Source organism: Oncorhynchus clarkii, chromosome 5 (assembly GCF_045791955.1).
Source record: "Oncorhynchus clarkii lewisi isolate Uvic-CL-2024 chromosome 5, UVic_Ocla_1.0, whole genome shotgun sequence".
NCBI classification, from domain to species: Eukaryota; Metazoa; Chordata; class Actinopteri; order Salmoniformes; family Salmonidae; genus Oncorhynchus; species Oncorhynchus clarkii.
Genome location: NC_092151.1, coordinates 65,549,342 through 65,571,857, shown reverse-complemented (window position 1 = coordinate 65,571,857; position 22,516 = coordinate 65,549,342). Strand labels below are relative to the sequence as shown.

Here is a 22,516-nt window from a genome sequence, read left to right as displayed (position 1 = left end):
ACACAGAAGTGAAGTGACGTACCCCATCCTGTCTGGAGAAGAGGCTGAGGCAGTGGTTGAGATTAGAGTAGGTCTCACTGGACAGCTCACACACCTCCTTCATCTTCTGCAGCATCACGGGCGGCAGCTCTGAGGGGACAAACAAGACCACAGGACATTTTAGTGGTGTTCTGAGAGAGCAGTCAAATAGTGTTTAACGGTAACATAAAATGTACCACTAAAGTCTTGTCGGCTGAATTCAGACTACATTTTAAGGCTATCGTTGCATCCTTGTCTTACACTAAATATGGGTCAATTGGTTTAGGCACGAGCTTCTATTGGAAGTGAAATACAATGAAAAGTGCAATTACATTTGACATTTATGCTATGAATGAGGGTATTGTACTACATGTCTGTGGCAATGGAGTTCCTATGAAAGAAAAGGCTTTACTCTCAGCAAGTCCATCTTCTTTTACCAAGGAGAGGAATGCTCCAACCTCCTTCTCCAGCTTCTGGTGACAAGCTTCAGCTGACTGCCAGGGAGGAGGCGAAAGAAAGAAGAGGGGAAACACATGACAACCATACTTAAAGGCATACTGAAACATTTGTATGTCTCTGCATGCAGTATGAAGGAAGTTAGAGAAAGTTTCACCAGCCAATGCTAACTAATGTTAGCGCAATGACCGGAAGTCTACAGGTACGCTAGCATTAACTGTGAATATTAAGGATTTTAAGATTACCCATTACATGTCATTTAAAAAAATTGTAGAAGGAGAATTTACATTTTGACCATGAGAGAAGGATGGAGATGTGAGGAGAGACGGCAACAGACAAATAGCAACTATCAGATAAACAGGTTGTAGACTGGTATTTTACCTGTAATGATTCCGTCAGCTCTCCCACACTCAAGACTTCTTCCTCATCCTCCTCGCTGCCCTGATCCTGAGAGCAGTAGTGTGTACTGTAGGCAGAGTGTTCTTCCATAGCATCCATCCACCTCTGTAGGACAGAACAAACATGCACTCATCTGAGCTGCACGATGGACTTAAGTACACTGTGCTGCTGCATGTTCTGCTCTTAGGCTAATAATTGGGCTCTCACATGACTTATGACAGGGGGAAAATTAGGTTATGAGAATAGCGTAATTTGTTGTCTGCGCGTATGTCAGACTGTTTGTAGGTTTATTCAAATGTAGGCTGTTTTTTTTCAATGTTTTTGTTTGAAAAAATAAAAAATAAAATGTTCCTTAACTTATGAAAGCAATGAAAAGCAGTATTGATGATATTTGGGAAGTATTCAGACCCTTATTCTAAAATGTATTAAATTACTACACACAATACGCCATAATGACAACGCGAAAACAGGTTAAGATATTTTTTTGCACATTTATTTTAAAAAATGTACCTCATTTACATAAGTATTCAGACACTTTGCTATGAGACTTAAAATTGAAATCAGGTGCATCCTGTTTCCATTGATCATCCTTGAGATGTTTCTACAAATTGATTGGACATGATTTGGAAAGGCACACACCTGTCTATATAAGGTCCCACAGGTGACAGTGCATGTCAGAGCAAAAGCCAAGCCATGAGGTCAAAGGAATTGTATGTAGAGCCCCCGAGACAGGATTGTGTCGAGCCACAGATCTTGGGAAGGGTACCAAAAACATTCTGCAGCATTGAAGCTCCCCAAGAACACAATGGCCTCCATCATTCTTAAATGGAAGAAGTTTGGAACCACCAAGACTCTTCCTAGAGCTGGCTGCCCCACCAAACTGAGTAATCGGAGGAGAAGTGCCTTGGTCAGGGAGGTGACCAAGAACCCAATGGTCACTCTGACAGAGCTCCAGAATTCCTCTGTGGAGATGGGAGAACCTTCCAGAAGGACAACCATCTCTGCAGCACTCCACTAATCAGGCCTTTATGGTAGAGTGGCCAAACAGAAGCCACTCCTCAGTAAGAGGCACATGACAGCCCGCTTGGAGTTTGCCAAAATGCACCTAAAGGATTCAGACCAAGAGAAACAAGATTCTCTGGTCTGATAAAACCACATTTTTGGCCTGAACGCCAAGCGTCACATCTGGAGGAAACCTGGCGCCATCCCTACGGGGAAGCATGGTGGTGGCAGCATCATGCTGTGGAGATGCTTTTCAGCGGCAGGGACTGGACATCTTGTAAGGATCGCGGGAAAGATGAACGGAACAAAGTACAGAGATAGATACTTGATGAAAACCTGCTCCAGAGCGCTCAGGACCTCAGTCTGGGGGCAAAGGTTCACCTTCCAACAGGACAACGACCGTAAGTACACAGCCAAGACAACGCAGGAGTGTCTTCGGGACAAGTCTCTGAGTGTCCTTGAATGGCCCAGCCAGAGCCCGGACTTTCTGGAGACCTGAAAATAGCTGTGTACCGACGCTCCCCATCCAACCTGACAGATCTTGAGATCATCTGCAGAGAAGAATGGGAGAAACCCCAAATACAGGTGTGCCAAGCTTGTAGTGTCATACCCAAGAACACTCGAGGCTGTAATCGCTGCTAAAGGTGCTTCAACAAAGTACTGAGTAAAGGGTCTTAATACTTATGTAAATGTAACATTTCAGTTCTTTTTTTTGCTATATACATTTGATTTTTTTTTCTAAAAATCAGTTTTTGCTTTGTCTTTATGGGATAGTGTGTGTAGATTGATGAGGGGGAAAACTATTTCAGCAATGTGGAAAAAGTCAAGGGGTCTGAATACTTCGATTGCACTGTACAGTAATAATTCAATAAAACAAACTATATCTCACTTTTCTTGTTGCCTCGGGGTCATTCTTGGGGGACACTTTGAAATGATGCACACTGTCATCAAAGCACTTGAGCGTGAAAAAGCAGTTGTCTCTAGCTTTGATCTGAAAAATAAATGGTAAAACAGTCATATTCTACCCTAATATTCCAGTAAATACTGTCACCATGTTGAATCTGATGAGAGAACAAACAATCAAATCCTACCAAACAATGGGCTTGGGTCAGGGGCTTACAGCCTTGTCTTCGGACATTGGCAGCTGCATCCAACCTTAGGAGAGAGAGAGAATGAACGAATAGGTGTAAGATTCTAGTGTGGGTCAAGGGTGTCCTTTAGCAGTTGAATCTAACTTAAGATTCACTTCTTCTGTAGAAATTAATGTACCACTCATAGAACATCAGGAAGAGGTTCAAATGACCAAGCTTGTGTCTAAGGAAGGAGAGAGAGCACCTACTGTTTAGAGTACCAGGACAGAACCCCATCTTGGAGGACCACCCAGTAGGAACGCCAGCCTAAAAACCGGGAACTCTGACAGAAGGGTCAGGACAAGTTTGTTTATAAGTCATCAATCATGTACATGAAAATGTTATCAAGTGATAATAAGCTTTTCAATGTTGACAACATGATAGTGAAAATAGTGGATTTATCTGCAAACAACTGTACCTTCCAAAGGGCTCCTTCAAACATCTGGACATGGTGAGTCATACCCTTTGAGAGAGAAGTTGAGACAACATTTGTAATGGTTGCTTTCTCCAACAACATAATGTGCGGTCAAGTCCGACTTCAATAATTTTCTTACATAACAAAACACTCACTTTATGAATATTGCTTTCCAGAATCTGCTTTATCTCTGTGTTGTTTGCAAGGTCAAACACAGTCTGATCTGTGCACAAGTCAAAGAAAAAGGAATCATTATACAGAAAACTATACCAGAACACTGGCACGGATGTTACAATAACCAACATGAAACTTCTAAGTATGTAACCTTTCATTTACTGACTGAGCCCATCTTTACCATTTTTGTTCTTGATGTTGGGGCTAGCACCCTTCTTTAGCAGTTTCAGGGCACATAGCTTCTGACCACGGTAGGCAGCGCAGTGCAGTGGGGTGTTACCCAAGAGATCACAGCAGTTCATGTCTGGAGGCTTTTTCCTGTTAAGCTAAAACAAGAGTGACAAAGAGAGCCTGTTGGGTAAAAAGACAAAACCGAGAAGGATATGTTTCTTATCATACACTGAGAGAAAAGTTATTATTTCGAAATTGGTACAGTAACAGATATTGTGTGGACCCAAACTTTGTATTGAACACGAGTCAAGCGCTCACCAGCTGTGACAGGGTCGAAAGGTCTCCCTCTCTCGCTGCGTCTAAAAGCTCTTCTTCTAGTTTTCGTTCCTCTGTCCTCTCCGCCGCTGAATGGATTGAGAAATAATCAATGCTATAATTGACTCAAAGATTTGTAACAAACACTGATTCAGGTGCTTCTTTTTGGCCAACATAAAATAAGTTGGTAACATACTCAGAATAGTTTGGACATATTACACTGTTATTAATATGTTATGAACATTCACTTACCTCCCAGCATGTTTTTGATATCCACATTCTGAGTGACATCTTTAGGAATCTGTGCTGTTCCATTGATGACAGTGGCACATGCATCATAGCTTAGCAGCAGCATGACAACCTCCTGAACAATGCATATTTGAGTTACTGGTTGAGTGAATGAACAAACACATGCATGGAATTCAACAGTGAATATCAAAAAGTCAAACATGCATATAAAATGAAAAATAAACTCAAATGAAGACAGACAGACAATTTGGCACCTTTCTTCCGGTGAAGGCAGCTTTGTGCAGTGGTGTGTCTCCTACATTATTGGGCAAATTAACATCTGCTCCTGCCTGCAGGGAATATCCAACACACATTAATTCTGCAAAATATATATGTTTTAAACAATCATCCATCTCTTAATTAAAAATAGATGCTTCTTACTGTACCTTGAGTAATTCCTCCACCACTGCTCTGTGTCCAAAGTAACAGGCCAGGTGGAGAGGCGTCCATCCCAGGTTAGACTTACTCTTACCTGAGGACAGATTAGACACTCACATTTCTGCCTAGCATTCCTGTGTAGATAGATAACAGTAAGTGTAACCATCCTGCAGGGTTATGCCCTTGGGCCTAAAGTTAGCTAAACCCTTTTTCTAGACCAACAATGGAAATAGATTAGACACACTCAAATTCCTCAATACTGTAGTATACTAATAAAGAGCTTCACTCATTCAAATAACTGACCAGCAGCAAGCAACTACTTCATGTTACCTTTGCAGTTGATGTTGAGGTTGGCCTCTTCTTTAATCTTGGACATGAGAAGCTTCTGGATGCCTGCAAGATCCCCATTTCTGGCATGACGCAGAAACTGGTCTTCTGGATCCAGATCCTCCATAGATAACTGAATAAGAAGACCACAGCACTGAAAGACTAAGATTTAGGCTACTACTCCTAATACTGATATACATTGCACATTCAACCAAACAAATGAAAATCAGATCTACTCTAGTACTAATTGAGATCATACAGTAAATGAAAAATGTAAGGTGGTCAGTTTCACTTCTGTCAAATGTAGCTTCTCTACAACAGTGCGAGAAATTCATTATCTAGGCTTTTTCAGCAACCAGACAGCAGCACCATACATGCAGTACACATTGTTACTCTCAAGACGCAAATAACTTGTGCTTTAATCATGGACAAAAATGTGTCTAGTTCATGTAGACACATGTAGACTACCTAATGCATTGTAAGGCCTATTTGGGTTAAAAGGTAAGGAACATTCCTAAATGAAAGATGTAACTGGACAAGGAAACAACACAAATTGAAAAGGTTTCCGTCACCACACTAGCCCTGCAAGAAAAATGGTAAGCATACAGTTTCCTTATCGTACACCACAAATAACATGTCTGGGATGCACCAGGGTGGGATGTGGCTATAAAAATCTTGCTTCATATACTCTGCTGAAATGTTGCAAAGACAATCTGTCATACAATTATTTCTTTATTGAATGAAATTGGAAAGTTGCAGTAGGAGCATGCAAACAGATTTGCCTATGATTCCTATGTGTACATACAGTGGGGTCAAAAATTGACACCCTTGATAAACATGAGGAAAGAAATTACTGTATAAAATAAATCATTCATATACTGAGCTATATTGTATGTTCAAAACATTTGGGAAATTATAATATTTTTATACTAATACAATTGCTCAAAGAATTAGATTTTGTTTAAAAAGTAATATTTATTTCCTCAAAAAGGTAGGAGCCAAAATGATTGACAGCCCTGTTTTCAATACCTTTCAATTAGAGGTCGACCGATTATGATTTTTCAACGCCAATACCGATAATTGGAGGACCAAAAAAAACTGATACCGATTCAAGTCAGACAATTTATATATATAAAATAATGACAATTACAACAATACTGAATGAACACTTATTTTAAATTAATATAATACATCAATAAAATCAATTTAGTCTCATAAATAATGAAACATGTTCAATTTGGTTTAAATAATGCAAAAACAAAAGTGTTGGAGAAGAAAGTAAAAGTGCAATATGTGCCATGTAGAAAAGATAACGTTTCAGTTCCTTGCTCAGAACATATGAAAGCTGGTGGTTCCTTTTAACATGAGTCTTCAATATTCCCAGGTAAGAAGTTTTAGGTTGTAGTTATTATAGGACTATTTCTCTCTATACCATTTGTATTTCATATACCTTTGACTATTGGATGTTCTAATGGGTACTTTAGTATTGCCAGCCTAATCTCGGGAGTTGATAGGCTTGAATTCATAAACATCGCAATGCTTCAAGCATTGCGAAGAGCTGCTGGCAAACGCAGTAAAGTGCTGTTTGAATTAATGCTTACGAGCCTGCTACTGCCTACCACCGCTCAGTCAGACTGCTCTATCAAATCATAGACTTAATTATAATAACACACAGAAATACGAGCCTTAGGTCATTATTATGGTCAAATCCAGAAACTATAATTTAGAAAACAAAACGTTTATTCTTTCAGTGAAATACGGAACCGTTCCGTATTTTATCTAACGGGTGGCATCCATAAGTCTAAATATTGCTGTTACATTGCACAACCTTCAATGTTATGTCATAATTACGTAAAATTCTGGCAAATTAGTTCACAATGAGCCAGGCGGCCCAAACTGCTGCATATACCCTGACTCTGTTGCACAGAACGCAAGAGAAGTGACAATTTCCCTAGTTAAAAGAAATTCATGTTAGCAGGCAATATGAACTAATATTAAATATATATACACTTGTGTATTGATTTTAAGAAAAGGTGTTGATGTTTATGGTTAGGTACACATTTGTGCAACGACAGTGCTTTTTTTGTGAATGCGCTTGTTAAATCACCCGTTTGGCGAAGTAGGCTGTGATTCAATGATAAATTAACAGGCACTGTAAAGCAGGACAAGCTAGATTAACTAATAATATCATCAACAATGTGTAGTTAACTAGTGATTATGTTAAGATTGATTGTTCTTTATAAGATATGTTTAATGCTAGCTAGCACCTTACCTTGGCTCCTTGCTGCACTCGCATAACAGGTAGTTAGCCTGCCACGCAGTCTCCTCATGGAGTGCAATGTAATGTAATCGGCCATGATCGGTGTCCAAAAATGCTGATTACCGATTGTTATGAAAACTTAAAATCGGCCCTAATTTAAAAAAATAAATAAATCGGCCATTCTGATTAAAAATCGGTTGACCTCTACTTTCAATACCTCAACTTAAAAGGATAGTAGCACTGAGTCTTTTTCTAAAAAGTTTAATGAGTTGGAGAACACATTGGGAGGGATCTTATGCCATTCTGCCATAGAGAATCTTCCCATATCCTTGAGATCCCTTGTCTGCACTTATAGACTGCCCTCTTCAATTCAAAGCAAAGGTTTTCAATGGTGTTCAAGTCCGGAATATGAGATGGCCATTAACAACTTCTTTGTGGATTTTGATGAGTGCTTGGGGTTATTGTCTCACTGGAAGATCCACTTGCGGCCAAGTTTCAGCCTCCCGGCAGGGGCAACCTATTTTGGGCTAAAATGTCCTGGTACTGGGTAAAGTTCATGATGCCGTTGACCTTAACAAGGGCCCCTGGACCCGTGTAAGCAAGATAGCCCCATAACATCAAAGATACAGCACCATATTTTACAGTAGTTAGGCTTATGGGATCTTTTCTGCTTATGCATTTTCATTTCGATGCCAAACCCACCACTGGTGTACGTGGCCAAAGAGCTCTATATTCATGTCTTCTGACTGGTGCGGTTCCAATCCAAGTGCCAAGGCCATTCAGCAAACGGCAGGCATTTACATTTGTTGGATGACATGAAAATAGAGCTCATTGGTCACAAACACCAGTGGTGGATTTGGTGTCGAAATGTGAATGCGTGAGCAGAAAAGAACCCCATACCTACTGTAAAATATGATGATGGATCTTTGATGTTATGGTGCAATTTTTAAATGGTTAATTGGCCACAAAAATCTACATTTTGCAAGATCCATCTCAGTCTCCGGACATGAAACGCATTGAACACCGGTGGTTTGAACTGAAGATGGCAGTCCATAAGTACAGACAAGGATATCAAGGATCTGGAAGGATTCTGTATTGAGGAATGGTCTAAGATCCCTCCCAATATATTCTCCAACTCATAAAACATTTTAGAAAAAAAGCTCATTGCCATTATCCTCGCAAGGTGAGGAATTGAAAACGGGTGTCAATCATTTTGACCCATACCTTTTAGAATTTTTTAAAACTTGTTAAAAAAAAAAAATCTGTCTATGAGCAAGTGTATTAATTAGAATAAAATAATTTAGCATACAATATAATTCAGTATTTTAATTATATATTTTACAGTAATTTTCACTCACCTTCATAAAGGGTGTCAATTGCAGAACCTACTATACAGCAATTATGCTTCTAGGCTTACAGTTTAAAAAAAATCTAAACCAACAATGTAAAAATAAAACGTATATTATTATTATTATTTCTGTCGTCCCCTGGTTTTGAGCCATCTCACCACTGGTAAATGTAACATTCTATAAATGAAAAAAACATTGGCCTATCTTGTGACATCCTTGATTGAACCGCAAGATTATGAGAAGCCATTACTTAGCAAAACTAAGTATGTGACTAAATAGCTGATTTCAAATTTCCTGAAATTATCACAGGTGTTTGATAGACAAAACGCCTAGATGGGTCAATTTGATTGGAGTAGCCAATGGGACGTGTTTGAAATGTTATCTGAAATGTTTAGGCTACAACATCATGATGTTTGCAAGAGGACAAGATATTGGGGGAAATAAACTCCCCACATGAAGACCAATTTTTTTCATCACGTCACACATTGGGAAACCTTAAAAGACAAATAGATATATTTGTGAACAAACATTACTGATGATAGGATTAATTCCCTAATTGACATAAATCGTGAATGAGCTTGAAAGGTCAAGGGGTCGTGTTCAGTATGGAGACAACGTTTATGAACGAAGTGACACGTTTTACCTACTAAATACGACCCAGATAGTTTCAGAACATTATTGCCTACCTTAGGACTATTAACACCAACACTGGCCACAAACATGAAGACATGTAATGAAAGACATACAATTCAAAGAAAAACAAAATATGAACTAACCGTAAAAATCGTTCTGCGGGTGTCCTTCAACCGGGGGATTGTTTTCGCAGTCTTTGCTGCTCAATTTCTTCAGAAGTAGGCTAGGTTACCATTAGCATGTGATTTTCTAATCCCTCGGTTGGAACTCTTCCTGTTTTGTGCGCTCTCGGGTGAAAGTGTTTCGCAATACGCATAAACTACCTACATCACAAGTCAGATCAGCAGGCCACATAGTTGGGAACTGTATCAAGCATCCTGCATTTCAGCCTTTAATTACAACGACAATTGATAAGTGCCAACTGCGAGCGTGTCACACATCTATGTTTACAGTGATCAGCTGATCTAAGGTATTCACGATGTGCACGCGCACTTGTCCCGGGCAAGTGTTGCATTATCAAAAATGCTCCTCTGATTACATTAATTTGATATTAATACGTCTATGTAAATCATAGACCTATTTCTGCTCAAATTGTATAGCCTAGTACAATGCATGTGTTATTCTTCTGGGATATACTTACCATATAATTAATTAATTTACTTTCCAACGCTTCAATATTTTCCAATACAAGCTATTAATTCATTATCGACGTGAGTGACTATGGCATTTTACTTTAATCATTTGAGTCCTTCCATTTCATATGGTAAACTAAACTGTGCCCCGGAAGCGCAAGGTTGTAGTGTTTCTTGGCCACGCGCAGAGACTGTGTGCAAAGATGATCTATTATTATTACACGATAGTCGAGTGACCGCTCTAACCACAGATCGAGAGGGTGTATAAATGTGAAGCATTCACTTCGCTTTACTACTCACTACTAAAAATTGTAGTGGGAGGAATTCCAGTGGCCGGCAGTGGGAGAAGATTGAACGAGATGGATTTTGGCCGACATTCTGCAACTTTTCTTATTGATGAAACATTTGATCTCAGTACAGTTTTATGTTCCCAAAACTAAAATATGTTATGAACAGAGTGGACTGAGTTTTGTAGACTAACCTTTGGCAAGTTTTTTTGTCGCGTTGTTTAGGAGCGCAAAGGCGAATTGAGTTTTTGCACACGTGCACTTCCCTAACGGAAATATGCAAATATGAAAAACAGGCACATCTCCACAGTAAATTAGTTTTCTTTCGCCCAAAGTTGCCAACATACCACGTGCGTCCGTCACTCAGTGCATGAGTAACAACTATCCATTACGAAACTTCTATTCGATCAAATAAACCTCACGTAGCAAATTAGCAATTATATCTTTTGTTGACCAAATTCGACACTCATTGACCTCCTTACAAAAATTCCTCACTTTGTGGTCTTATTTTCGTGGACCGAATTTGGGCAGAGTAAACCCTCTCGGGTCGACTCATCCTCTCTGCTTTGTGCCTGTGGAACTTTCTTGTTTGTCCATGTGGGAAATATGAAGTGCTGCTTGTAGCGAACTGTTCCAGAAAATTCAGTGAAGTGAGTATGATTAATTATCTTTGAGCTGTGAAGTATTTTACTAAGCGAGATTCGGCTTGTATATGGCATGATATTCATTAGCAAACTTAGCTAGCTAGCCATGTTATCAAACATCTTTGCCAGCTAACGTTAGCTTGCTGGTTCTGTAACTAAAGCTAGCTAGGATGCTAGCCTGAAAAGCATAGCTGATGTGAACCAGCAATGCAGCTGTCTAGTTTTATACTAGGGAAAATTGTTTGTTGATTGAATTTCGTGTTTTGTACTAGATGTGCAATAGCTAACTACATATTCAGTTAATTCATTTAACATCCTCACCGTTTCTGATATTTCCCCCTTTTTCAGATACAGTAGCTACAGCCATTATTATTCTCAGAATGGCAAGTGAGCAGGAGGTGGCAGCAGTGGGAAAAATTCTGGTCAACCCAAAGCAGGACCTGACAACACGGTTCAGAGCACTCTTCACTCTGCGTAACGTGGGTGGACCAGAGGCAATAGAATGGATCAGTCAGACTTTTGTGGATGACTCTGCTCTGTTGAAACATGAGTTGGCATATTGCCTGGGTCAAATGCAGGATGAGAGAGCCATCCCCACGCTAGAGACTGTTCTGAAAGACACAACACAGGAGCCTATGGTCAGGCATGAAGCAGGTCAGTATGCCAGATCATGAGTCCACTCTCATTCATATACATACTGTATTGATAAACATGTTCACAGAATGTAATAGTGCTTATCTAAATGGTTCACTTTTTAATTTTTATTTATTTAGGGGAAGCATTAGGAGCTATTGGGAACCTCGAGGTCCTTGACATACTGAAAGAGTACTCTGAGGACCCAGTCATCGAGGTATGTAAAATGAGGCATATTGGATATAAATTAGTAGCAAAGAGATTGTGGAAATCAAACAAAACACACAGCATTTACATATAGTAATATTCAATGAGGGGTAATTCCCTTTATGCACTTCTCTCTGCGTATTCTGACCTTGAATTTATGCCTGAGAATATTATGCTATTCACCAGCTATTCATTTGGTGTGGAGATATGCCATATTCTGACCTTGACTTAATTCCACCACCTTTATGCCCAAGGAAACCATGAATAGTCTAGCGACCTACTGGTTCCAAGTGGTAAAAGCATCTACTTAATTTTTTTCCAATAGAAATAACACTGTTCTCCATGCACTGTAATTTACAACTTGATTATAGCTAGGTAAATTAGTAATCTGTTTGGATAAGGGAATTGTAAATATCATGCTTGTTTTACAGTGCATTTACTTTTTCCACATTGTCTTATTTTACAGGCGTATTCTAAAATATATTTTTTTTAAATCCTGGCAACTCTACACACAACCCCATAATGACGAAATTAAAAACAGGTTTAGAAATGTTAGCAAATTTATTACAAGTAAATAAATACGTATTCAGAACATTTGCTATGAGACTCTAAATTGAACTCCCGTTGCATCCTGTTTCCATTGATAATCCTTGATGTTTCTACAATTTGATTTGAGTCCACCTGTGGTAAATTCAATTGATTGGACATGATTTGCAAAGGCACATCCGTCTACATAAGGTCCCACAAGTCCATGTTGGAGTAAAAACTAAGCCATGAGGTCCAAGGAATTGTCTGTGGAGCTCAGACAGGATTGTGCCAGGGCACAGATTTGGAGAAGGGTACCAAACAGTTTCTGTCACATTGAAGGTCCAAGAACAGTGGCCTCCATCATTCTTAAATGGAAGAAGTTTGGAACCACCAAGACTCTTCCTAGAGCTGGTCGGGAGGTGATTCTGACATGGTCTGAAGGAAACCTGGCACCAGCAGCCCTACGGTGAAGCATGGGGGTGGCAGCATCATGCTGTGGGGATGTTTTTCAGCAGCAGGGACTGGGAGACTAGTTAGGATTGAGGGAAAGATGAACGGAGCAAAGTAAAGAGATCCTTGATGAACACCTGTTCCAGAGCGCTCAGGAACTCTGACTGGAGCCCAACCAGAGCCCGGACTTGAACCCTTCGAACATCTCTGGAGAGACCTGATGATAGCTGTGCAGCGACGTTCCGCATCCAACCTTGACAGAGCTTGAGAGGATCTGCAGAGAAGAATGAAGACTCTAGGCTGTAATCACTGCCAAAGGTGCTTCAACAAAGTACTGAGTAAAGGGTCTGAATACTTATGTAAATGTATTGTTTTTATACATTTTGAAGGAAAAAAAACGTTTTTTGATTTGTCTTTATGGGGTATTGTGTGTGTATATTGTGGTGGGGGGGTGGACAATTTTTAATCAATTTTAGAATAAGGCTGTAATGTAACAAAATGTGGAAATAGTCAAGGGGTCTGATCTGAATACTTTCCGAAATCACTGTACATCTATTTGACCTTAATCACGGGAGACAAATGAAACCAGTCATATGGCAGCAAACTGAAGCATGTCAACATATTAACTTTCCTACAAAGTTTATAAAATACTGTCCCATTATGCAGAATTGAAATTGTACGGCTTTTTAACTTGCAATGATGGGAATTCTCGAATGTCTTAATTATAGGCTGCCCCGACGTTTCCTATTTCTATCATGTCAAATATTACCCACTATCAGTATCGACCGTCGGTAGGCCTGTTAACCACACACATTCAACTGCCAATTTACTGTTAGTTCCCTTCAGTTGGTATAGCCTACATTATCATTCCATTTGTTTTCATTTACCTTCATTTGAGCCTCTGTAAACGCTGTTACGACCATGCAGTTGAGGATCAAATCAAATCAAAATCAAATCAAATTTTATTTGTCACATACACATGGTTAGCAGATGTTAATGCGAGTGTAGCGAAATGCTTGTGCTTCTAGTTCCGACAATGCAGTAATAACAAGTAATCTAACTAACAATTCCAAAACTACTGTCTTGTACACAGTGTAAGGGGATAAAGAATATGTACATAAGGATATATGAATGAGTGATGGTACAGAGCAGCATAGGCAAGATACAGTAGATGGTATCGAGTACAGTATGTACAAATGAGATGAGTATGTAAACAAAGTGGCATAGTTTAAAGTGGCTAGTGATACATGTATTACATAAGGATACAGTCGATGATATAGAGTACAGTATATACGTATGCATATGAGATGAATAATGTAGGGTAAGTAACATTATATAAGGGAGCATTGTTTAAAGTGGCTAGTGATATATTTACATCATTTCCCATCAATTCCCATTATTAAAGTGGCTGGAGTTGAGTCAGTGTCAGTGTGTTGGCAGCAGCCACTCAGTGATTAGTGGTGGCTGTTTAACAGTCTGATGGCCTTGAGATAGAAGCTGTTTTTCAGTCTCTCGGTCCCAGCTTTGATGCACCTGTACTGACCTCGCCTTCTGGATGATAGCGGGGTGAACAGGCAGTGGCTCGGGTGGTTGATGTCCTTGATGATCTTTATGGCCTTCCTGTGACATCGGGTGGTGTAGGTGTCCTGGAGGGCAGGTAGTTTGCCCCCAGTGATGCGTTGTGCAGACCTCACTACCCTCTGGAGAGCCTTACGGTTGAGGGCGGTGCAGTTGCCATACCAGGCGGTGATACAGCCCGCCAGGATGCTCTCGATTGTGCATCTGTAGAAGTTTGTGAGTGCTTTTGGTGACAAGCCAAATTTCTTCAGCCTCCTGAGGTTGAAGAGGCGCTGCTGCGCCTTCTTCACGATGCTGTCTGTGTGAGTGGACCAATTCAGTTTGTCTGTGATGTGTATGCCGAGGAACTTAAAACTTGCTACCCTCTCCACTACTGTTCCATCGATGTGGATAGGGGGGTGTTCCCTCTGCTGTTTCCTGAAGTCCACAATCATCTCCTTAGTTTTGTTGACGTTGAGTGTGAGGTTATTTTCCTGACACCACACTCTGAGGGCCCTCACCTCCTCCCTGTAGGCCGTCTCGTCGTTGTTGGTAATCAAGCCTACCACTGTTGTGTCGTCCGCAAACTTGATGATTGAGTTGGAGGCGTGCGTGGCCACGCAGTCGTGGGTGAACAGGGAGTACAGGAGAGGGCTCAGAACGCACCCTTGTGGGGCCCCAGTGTTGAGGATCAGCGGGGAGGAGATGTTGTTGCCTACCCTCACCACCTGGGGGTGGCCCGTCAGGAAGTCCAGTACCCAGTTGCACAGGGCGGGGTCGAGACCCAGGGTCTCGAGCTTGATGACGAGCTTGGAGGGTACTATGGTGTTGAATGCCGAGCTGTAGTCGATGAACAGCATTCTCACATAGGTATTCCTCTTGTCCAGATGGGTTAGGGCAGTGTGCAGTGTGGTTGAGATTGCATCGTCTGTGGACCTATTTGGGCGGTAAGCAAATTGGAGTGGGTCTAGGGTGTCAGGTAGGGTGGAGGTGATATGGTCCTTGACTAGTCTCTCAAAGCACTTCATGATGACGGATGTGAGTGCTACGGGGCGGTAGTCGTTTAGCTCAGTTACCTTAGCTTTCTTGGGAACAGGAACAATGGTGGCCCTCTTGAAGCATGTGGGAACAGCAGACTGGTATAGGGATTGATTGAATATGTCCGTAAACACACCGGCCAGCTGGTCTGCGCATGCGCTGAGGGCGCGGCTGGGGATGCCGTCTGGGCCTGCAGCCTTGCGAGGGTTAACACGTTTAAATGTCTTACTCACCTCGGCTGCAGTGAAGGAGAGACCGCATCGTTATTGACAATAGGCTAATTAAATCGTTATGGAGACCACGCCGTAACAGTTTGAACCATATTAGTGCATGCAATAGACGAGGGTATAGCCTACTATTGTACACTATTCTCCCTATTGTAATTCTATGTACACTAATCTTCCGGAGACAAATATGCATAGTCACACTGAACAAAAATAGAAATGCAACATGCAACAATTTCAAAGATTTTACAGAGTTACTGTTCATATAAGGAAATCAGTCAATTGAAATAATTTCATTGGGCCCTGATCTATGGATTTCACGACTGGAAATACAGATATGCATATGTTGGTCACGGACACCTTAAAAAAAAAAATATTTCAAAAATTGGGGCGTGGATCAGAAAACCAGCCAGTATCTGGTGTGACCACCATTTGCCTCAAGCAGCGTGACATATTCACATAGAGTTGATCAGGCTGTTGATTGTGTTCTATGTAATGTTGACCCACTTCAATGGATGTGCAAAGTTGTTGGATATTGGTGGGAGCATACTCAATCAGTAACATGTCTGAGTATGCAAGCCATGGAAGAACTGGGGCATTTTCAGCTTCCAGGAATTATGGGGCAGTCCATTATCATGAAGCATGAGATGATGGCGGGGGAAGAACGGCACGACAATGGGCCTTTGGGATCTCGTCACTATCTCTGTGCATTCAAATTGCCATCGATTAAATGCAATTGTGTTCATGGTCCATAGCTTATGCCAGTCCATTCCATAACCCCACAGCCACCATGGGGCACTCTGTTCACAATGTTGACATCAGCAAACCACAAGACGCCATGCACCTTGTCTGCTATCTGCCCGGTAGAGTTGAAACCGAGATTAATTTGTGAAGAGCACACTTTTCCAACGTGCCAGTGGCCATCGAAGGTGAGCAGGGCCTAAAATTAACTTTTTTGGTCCACCAGCCCCTGTGGCAAGTACAGTAGATGAAAAAAATATACCAAGCACTATGATTTTATTTTACCAGCCAAAATATGTTTGCCATAATTATATTTTAAAAAGTACTGATTACCACGTTTTGTTTCTAAAACAAGAAATGTATTAGTAAGAAATGTGGTATATTGCTCAATTTCATGTCATTTTTTTGTGACCTCAGTCTTTTAATGAAAATATCAGTCTTTGGCTGCCCCTTTAAGGGCAGGATGTTACTGTGCTAATGGTGCCACTCCAGTCCTGTCAGGTGTGAGAGAGAGATTTGGGATCTGACTAGGGTGCCTCTTCGCTGTCAGTAGAAGCTGCAGACTCAAACCAATGTTGAAAAACAACTTAGCTTGTGAACAAAACAATGTTAATAGCCAAGAAATTAGTTCTAACTTTGTCAAATTTCAAGTGAATTAGACCTACTTTTATGCAAAACATGTATCTCATCACTTCACTCAGTGCCCCTGCGCGAGGTTATTTATAGGCTTAGCTGCTAATTGGACAAATAAATACTATGAAACAAAACAGCAGGAATACTTTAAATAGCTACTGCAGTATTCTTTAACTTGCACGTGTGCTTATAAATTACTTTTGACTTAATTCGCAAATGTAATGCTTGCACTGTAGAGCCCTGCAAATGGACCACCCGCCTACATGGCTGGTGAAAGACTTTACCTGTCTATACTGAAATCTACCCACATTTGGCTGGTGGGGGATGTTTATTTTATGCCCTGAAGGGGAGCATTTGCCCACTAAAGTTGGTTAAGACGCCAAACTGCATTCAGGTCAAGACCCTGGTGAGGACGACGAGCATGCAGATGAGCTTCCCTGAGACAACGGTTTCTGACAGTTTGTGCAAAAATTATTTGGTTGTGCAAACCCACAGTTTAATCAGGTGGCTGGTCTCAGAATATCCCGCAGGTGAAGAAGCTTGATGTAGAGATCCTGGGCTGGCGTGGTTACACATGGTCTGTGGTTGTGAGGCCGGTTGCGCTTACTGCCAAATTCTCTAATACGACAGAGGTCGGGTTATGATAGAGAAATGAACATTCAATTCTCTGGCCACAGCTCTGGTGGATAATTCCTGCAGTCAGCATGCCAATTGCACACTCCCTCATCTTGAGACATCTGTGATGTTGTTACAAAACTGCACATTTTAGTGGCCTTTTATTGTCCCCAGCACAATGCACCTGTGTAATGATCATGCTGTTTAATCATCTTCTTTATATGCCACACCTGTCAGGTGGATGGATAGTCTTGGCAAAGGAGAAATTCTCACTAACAGGGATGTTAACAAATTTGTGCACAAAATGAGCAAAATAAGCTTTATGTACAAATGGAATGTTTCTGTGATTGTTTTTTTATTTCAGCTCATGGGACCAACACTTGACATGTTACACTTTCTATTTGAAACCTAATATTCTGAACCTGTTCTCAATTATATGCTAGTGAGTCTGACAACATTAAAACTATAAAAGGGATGGCTTAAGATGAATGTAATAAACCCTATTGAATAAACTCAAATAAAATCTGTTGGTTCGCAAGTGGGAGGGTTTTCAGCAGTTGAAAGAAATGTATTCAGTGTGCAAGGTAGCCACACCTGCAGAGCGCGTTACGCAACTGAATAAGCTAAGTCTTGAATATCAAATACTGAAGTGCGTAGGAAAGGTGTCAATCGGTCCCTACAGTGCCTGTGTGATGGTCATGACAGTACTCTCGTTCTCCTCCAGGTGGCAGAGACGTGCCAGTTGGCTGTCAGGCGGCTGGAGTGGCTGACATCTGGTGGGGACCAGAACGGAGAGGAGGGCACCGACGGAAACCCTTACTGTTCTGTGGACCCTGCTCCCCCAGCCCAGAGTAAGACTGTCCCTGAGCTGAGGACACAACTCCTGGATGAGAGCCTGCCGCTGTTTGAGCGCTACAGGGCCATGTTTGCCCTCCGCAACCTGGGCACCGAGGAGGCTGTCCTGGCTCTAGGAGATGGTGAGAGAGACTGGCAGTCCTCCTTAGACTATGCTGTCTATGGCAATTGTCAATAAAGGAGTGAATTTGTAGCATTGAAGAGCTTATTTTCTGCAAAATGTGCAGCCACATTCGTATTCACATAAGCACATTTTCTTGTCCTGAATCATTACATAACCCTCCAATATCAGCGTCTCTGAATCATTACATAACCCTCCAATATCAGCGTCTCTGAATCATTACATAACCCTCCAATATCAGCGTCTCTGAATCATTACGTAACCCTCCAATATCAGCGTCTCTGAATCATTACATAACCCTCCAATATCAGCGTCTCTGAATCATTACGTAACCCTCCAATATCAGCGTCTCTGAATCATTACATAACCCTCCAATATCAGCGTCTCTGAATCATTACATAACCCTCCAATATCAGCGTCTCTGAATCATTACGTAACCCTCCAATATCAGCGTCTCTGAATCATTACGTAACCCTCCAATATCAGCGTCTCTGAATCATTACATAACCCTCCAATATCAGCGTCTCTGAATCATTACATAACCCTCCAATATCAGCGTCTCTGAATCATTACGTAACCCTCCAATATCAGCGTCTCTGAATCATTACGTAACCCTCCAATATCAGCGTCTCTGAATCATTACGTAACCCTCCAATATCAGCGTCTCTGAATCATTACGTAACCCTCCAATATCAGCGTCTCTGAATCATTACGTAACCCTCCAATATCAGCGTCTCTGAATCATTACGTAACCCTCCAATATCAGCGTCTCTGAATCATTACGTAACCCTCCTATCAGCGTCTCTGAATCATTACGTAACCCTCCTATCAGCGTCTCTGAATCATTACGTAACCCTCCAATATCAGCGTCTCTGAATCATTACGTAACCCTCCTATCAGCGTCTCAGTCAATACGTAACCCTCCAATCAGCGTCTCTGAATCATTACGTAACCCTCCTATCAGCGTCTCTGAATCATTACGTAACCCTCCTATCAGCGTCTCTGAATCATTACGTAACCCTCCTATCAGCGTCTCTGAATCATTACGTAACCCTCCTATCAGCGTCTCTGAACACCAACACTCACTCAACCCTTTTATACTTCACAGGTCTTCAGTGTAGCAGTGCCTTGTTCCGCCATGAGATTGGCTACGTCCTGGGTCAGATCCAGCATCCAGCCAGCATCCCCCAGCTGCAGGCAGCTCTGGAGCTGGACGGGGAGAATGCCATGGTGAGGCATGAGTGTGCAGAGGCCCTGGGATCCATTGGCAAGGAGGAGTGTATGAAGATCCTGGAGCGCTACAGGAAAGACACAGAGCGCGTGGTGAAGGAGAGCTGTGAGGTAGCCCTGGACATGCTGGAGTATGAGAACGGCACACAGTTCCAGTACGCTGACGGACTACTACGACTGCAAGGGGAGCAGTGAGGGCCAAACGGCAAGCATGGACATTGGAAGCTATAGGAGAACTGCTATACAGCACTGTAAGAGCTTTCCGCAGATGTCCTAACTCATGATCACTTAGACCCATTTTCATTCATTGAAACGATCTTGACTCTTTCCAGTGATTGTTGGCCTCTGAGACAAGGCAGTGTAATAATGATATTACAGTGCATTCAGCCATGTTTTAGTTTGTTTATTCATTGTTTTCATGGAAGCTACATGAATAAATTGTCAAGATAATGTAATGCTTTTCCCCCTAAGCTCAGTGAACCATTCACATTTATCTTTAATTCAGAATGATTTGATAAGCATCTGAAATCCGAACCTGATTTGTCAATCAAGATTGTTAATCCACTTTTCTGCTCTGTCATTCGCATTTAATTTTTTAATCTCAAATGAAAATAAAGGCTTAGGTAATAACATTGAGACAATACAACAATGGTGTCGTTTAGCACTATCATGGCAGTAGCTTGCCTGTGTTCTAGCCCAGTCAGGTATTGCATCATGATGGCTAATCCACACAGCCACTCATACTCCGCCATCCGAGACATTAATAATAGGGTCATATGAATATGGAAATTCTCTACAAGTTATTTCCCTTCAGCTTTCTCATTCACACTGAAACACATTGGTATTCTCTGTGCTTTGACAAAGATTACAAATGGAATGAAAATATAGCATTTACACTTAATTGTTTTTCATTATTTTACTAGGTAAGTTGACTGAGACCACGTTCTAATTTACAGCAACGCCCTGGGGAATGGTTACAGGGGAGAGGGGGATGAATGAGCCAATCGTAAACTGGGGATTATTAGGTGACTGATGGTTTGAGGGTCAGATTGGGAATTTAGCCACTTAACAGTACAAACATACCCTTTTCATAACCCGGATCAGGGGAAAGACATTGTTCGTGTGATGTACAGTATGTGTGCATCTTCAGTTGTCAGCTCTGCAGAGAGTGGAAAGAAAGGCAGCTGTCAGCTCTGGAGGGATAGAGAATTACCAGCATGCTGAGAGGGAGGGCCACAGCTATAGTAAAATGGGGATGAATGACCCATTCCTGTGCACTAAACGTAGCTAAACACAGAGCTGTGGAAACAGTGCCCGGCCTTCTCTCAACCTACCAACACCTCAGTCACCATCGTTGTTGTCAACACCTCCATCACCGTCATCTACTGGTCCTTTGTCCTCACAGAGGCCTTCCATAGAAAGAAAGAGGAAGTGGATAAGCCTGTCTAAATAACTGACCTTACAGAGTTGTACTGCCCAAGAGTAGATAGCTTCTGTGTTTCCTGTTTTGTCTGGGGGAAATGCTCAGTCCTCCACAGCTCCTGCCATTTGGAGCACAGTTTTACACATAGGTAATGCATTTCTTTGAAACTGACAAACAAATATATTTCTGGATATAATGAACTGTATTTTTAACATTATATGAGGGTTTTTCTGACTCACGGTTAAGGCTGTGACCTTGTCTTGCCTCTGTGGAATTTTGGTGTTGAAGCTTATCTCCGGATTGGGTAGAGATATAATCATAATGCAGAGTGAAAGAAGCAGAAATCTCTTTTTTTTTCACTTGGTGTGTCATCTTATGGATACCAGATGATTAGTTACTACTGCTCACATAAGGAGAGGAAAATTCACCAAATACAGCCTTAGGTCAGGGAAACAATACAGGGAAATGTATGGACTGTAGCGAAACAGCCAAAGGAATCTTTGCAGCTCAACCCAGCAAGGTATTTTGCATCTCTGTTTTCCTTGTTCTACAGTGTCAAAATGTGTCATTTGTTCACTCAACATATAATCAACAGGCTATGTATGATGCAGAATAATGTGGAAAGTAACTGTCTGTGCTCATTACACATCATCCAATATGTTTTCAATTATTTCCAATTGTATCCTTCTACTCTGCCAATTATATGATTATCAGTCATTGGCCTATTTATGGAGAATGTCCTACTAAATTGATACATAGCTATTTTGACACATCTAAAATTCTTTCCATCAAAAATGATTTGGTGGAAACCAGGTTTATATGAAATCTGTCAAGAGAAAGGATGCCATTGACTACTCATGGTCATACTCATTCACAGCCATCATTCTAGTCTGACAGGGAAAATCCTTGAAGATTAATTAGGTCTAGGTGTCGAAGGTTATGAGGGACACAGACTTATTTAGTCAGACTCAGAGGAGTGACTCTTGACCCTTCAGTCCAGTTTCACTCAAAGGTCAGGTGGAGTAGAGCGACTGACCCTGTTGCTGACAAGAGGGACTCCAGTCCTCCCTGCCAGGCTAGCCTCACAGCAGACAGAGACAGCCTTTTGTCTCAAGTCTTCTGCAAGAAGATCAAGATGCACCCAAGCCTGAGGAGGTCGTCCTAGTCTGAGTGAGTAATGCATTTACTGACTAGAGAGAGAAGGCTTTAGGTTCATTTCTAGGTTTTGCTAATGCTTTTGCTGTCAGTACTCTGCATTTGATGAGGGAGAGTGGCTCATGTAGTACTTGTGTAGTATTCTAGTCAGTGATGATAAGGCTAATGCTAACCTAGCCTGATCTGTTGGGAGGCAATATCCAGTATTCTGTTGGGAGGCAGTATTCA

The 22,516-nt window shown here is 41.3% G+C and overlaps 2 protein-coding genes across 3 annotated transcripts in view; one reads left to right on the top strand and one right to left on the bottom strand.

The window, feature by feature from the left end:
- LOC139409236 (oxysterol-binding protein-related protein 1-like) overlaps positions 1-10,085 on the bottom strand; it is a 28,221-nt gene extending 18,136 nt beyond the window's left edge. For both annotated transcript variants that reach the window (XM_071154108.1, XM_071154107.1), the window contains exons 1-15: positions 9,459-10,085; positions 5,077-5,206; positions 4,755-4,840; positions 4,584-4,658; positions 4,333-4,444; positions 4,084-4,169; positions 3,776-3,920; positions 3,576-3,643; positions 3,424-3,468; positions 3,215-3,288; positions 2,967-3,030; positions 2,765-2,866; positions 856-978; positions 431-512; positions 23-129 (exon numbers count right to left, since the gene is read on the bottom strand). In XM_071154108.1, coding sequence (XP_071010209.1) covers positions 23-129; positions 431-512; positions 856-978; positions 2,765-2,866; positions 2,967-3,030; positions 3,215-3,288; positions 3,424-3,468; positions 3,576-3,643; positions 3,776-3,920; positions 4,084-4,169; positions 4,333-4,444; positions 4,584-4,658; positions 4,755-4,840; positions 5,077-5,200 — 1,293 coding nt within the window. In that variant the 5' untranslated portion in view covers positions 5,201-5,206; positions 9,459-10,085. The remainder of the gene's footprint in view (positions 1-22; positions 130-430; positions 513-855; positions 979-2,764; positions 2,867-2,966; positions 3,031-3,214; positions 3,289-3,423; positions 3,469-3,575; positions 3,644-3,775; positions 3,921-4,083; positions 4,170-4,332; positions 4,445-4,583; positions 4,659-4,754; positions 4,841-5,076; positions 5,207-9,458) is intronic.
- Positions 10,086-10,112: 27 nt separating this feature from the next.
- Positions 10,113-21,470, top strand: LOC139409235 (deoxyhypusine hydroxylase/monooxygenase). The gene is made up of 5 exons (XM_071154106.1): positions 10,113-10,884; positions 11,227-11,532; positions 11,652-11,728; positions 18,229-18,481; positions 19,589-21,470. Exons 2-5 carry the CDS (start codon positions 11,259-11,261, stop codon positions 19,903-19,905), a joined length of 921 nt encoding a protein of 306 aa, XP_071010207.1. The 5' UTR covers positions 10,113-10,884; positions 11,227-11,258; the 3' UTR covers positions 19,906-21,470.
- The last annotated feature ends 1,046 nt before the right edge of the window (positions 21,471-22,516 follow it).

Excerpts from the sequence above, each read along its gene's own strand:
- LOC139409235 (XM_071154106.1), top strand. The coding sequence starts at position 11,259 with ATGGCAAGTGAGCAGGAGGTGGCAGCAGTGGGAAAAATTCTGGTCAAC. Across the intron at positions 11,533-11,651 it reads TATGGTCAGGCATGAAGCAG|GGGAAGCATTAGGAGCTATT; the intron begins GTCAGTATGCCA and ends TTATTTATTTAG. Across the intron at positions 18,482-19,588 it reads TGTCCTGGCTCTAGGAGATG|GTCTTCAGTGTAGCAGTGCC; the intron begins GTGAGAGAGACT and ends TATACTTCACAG.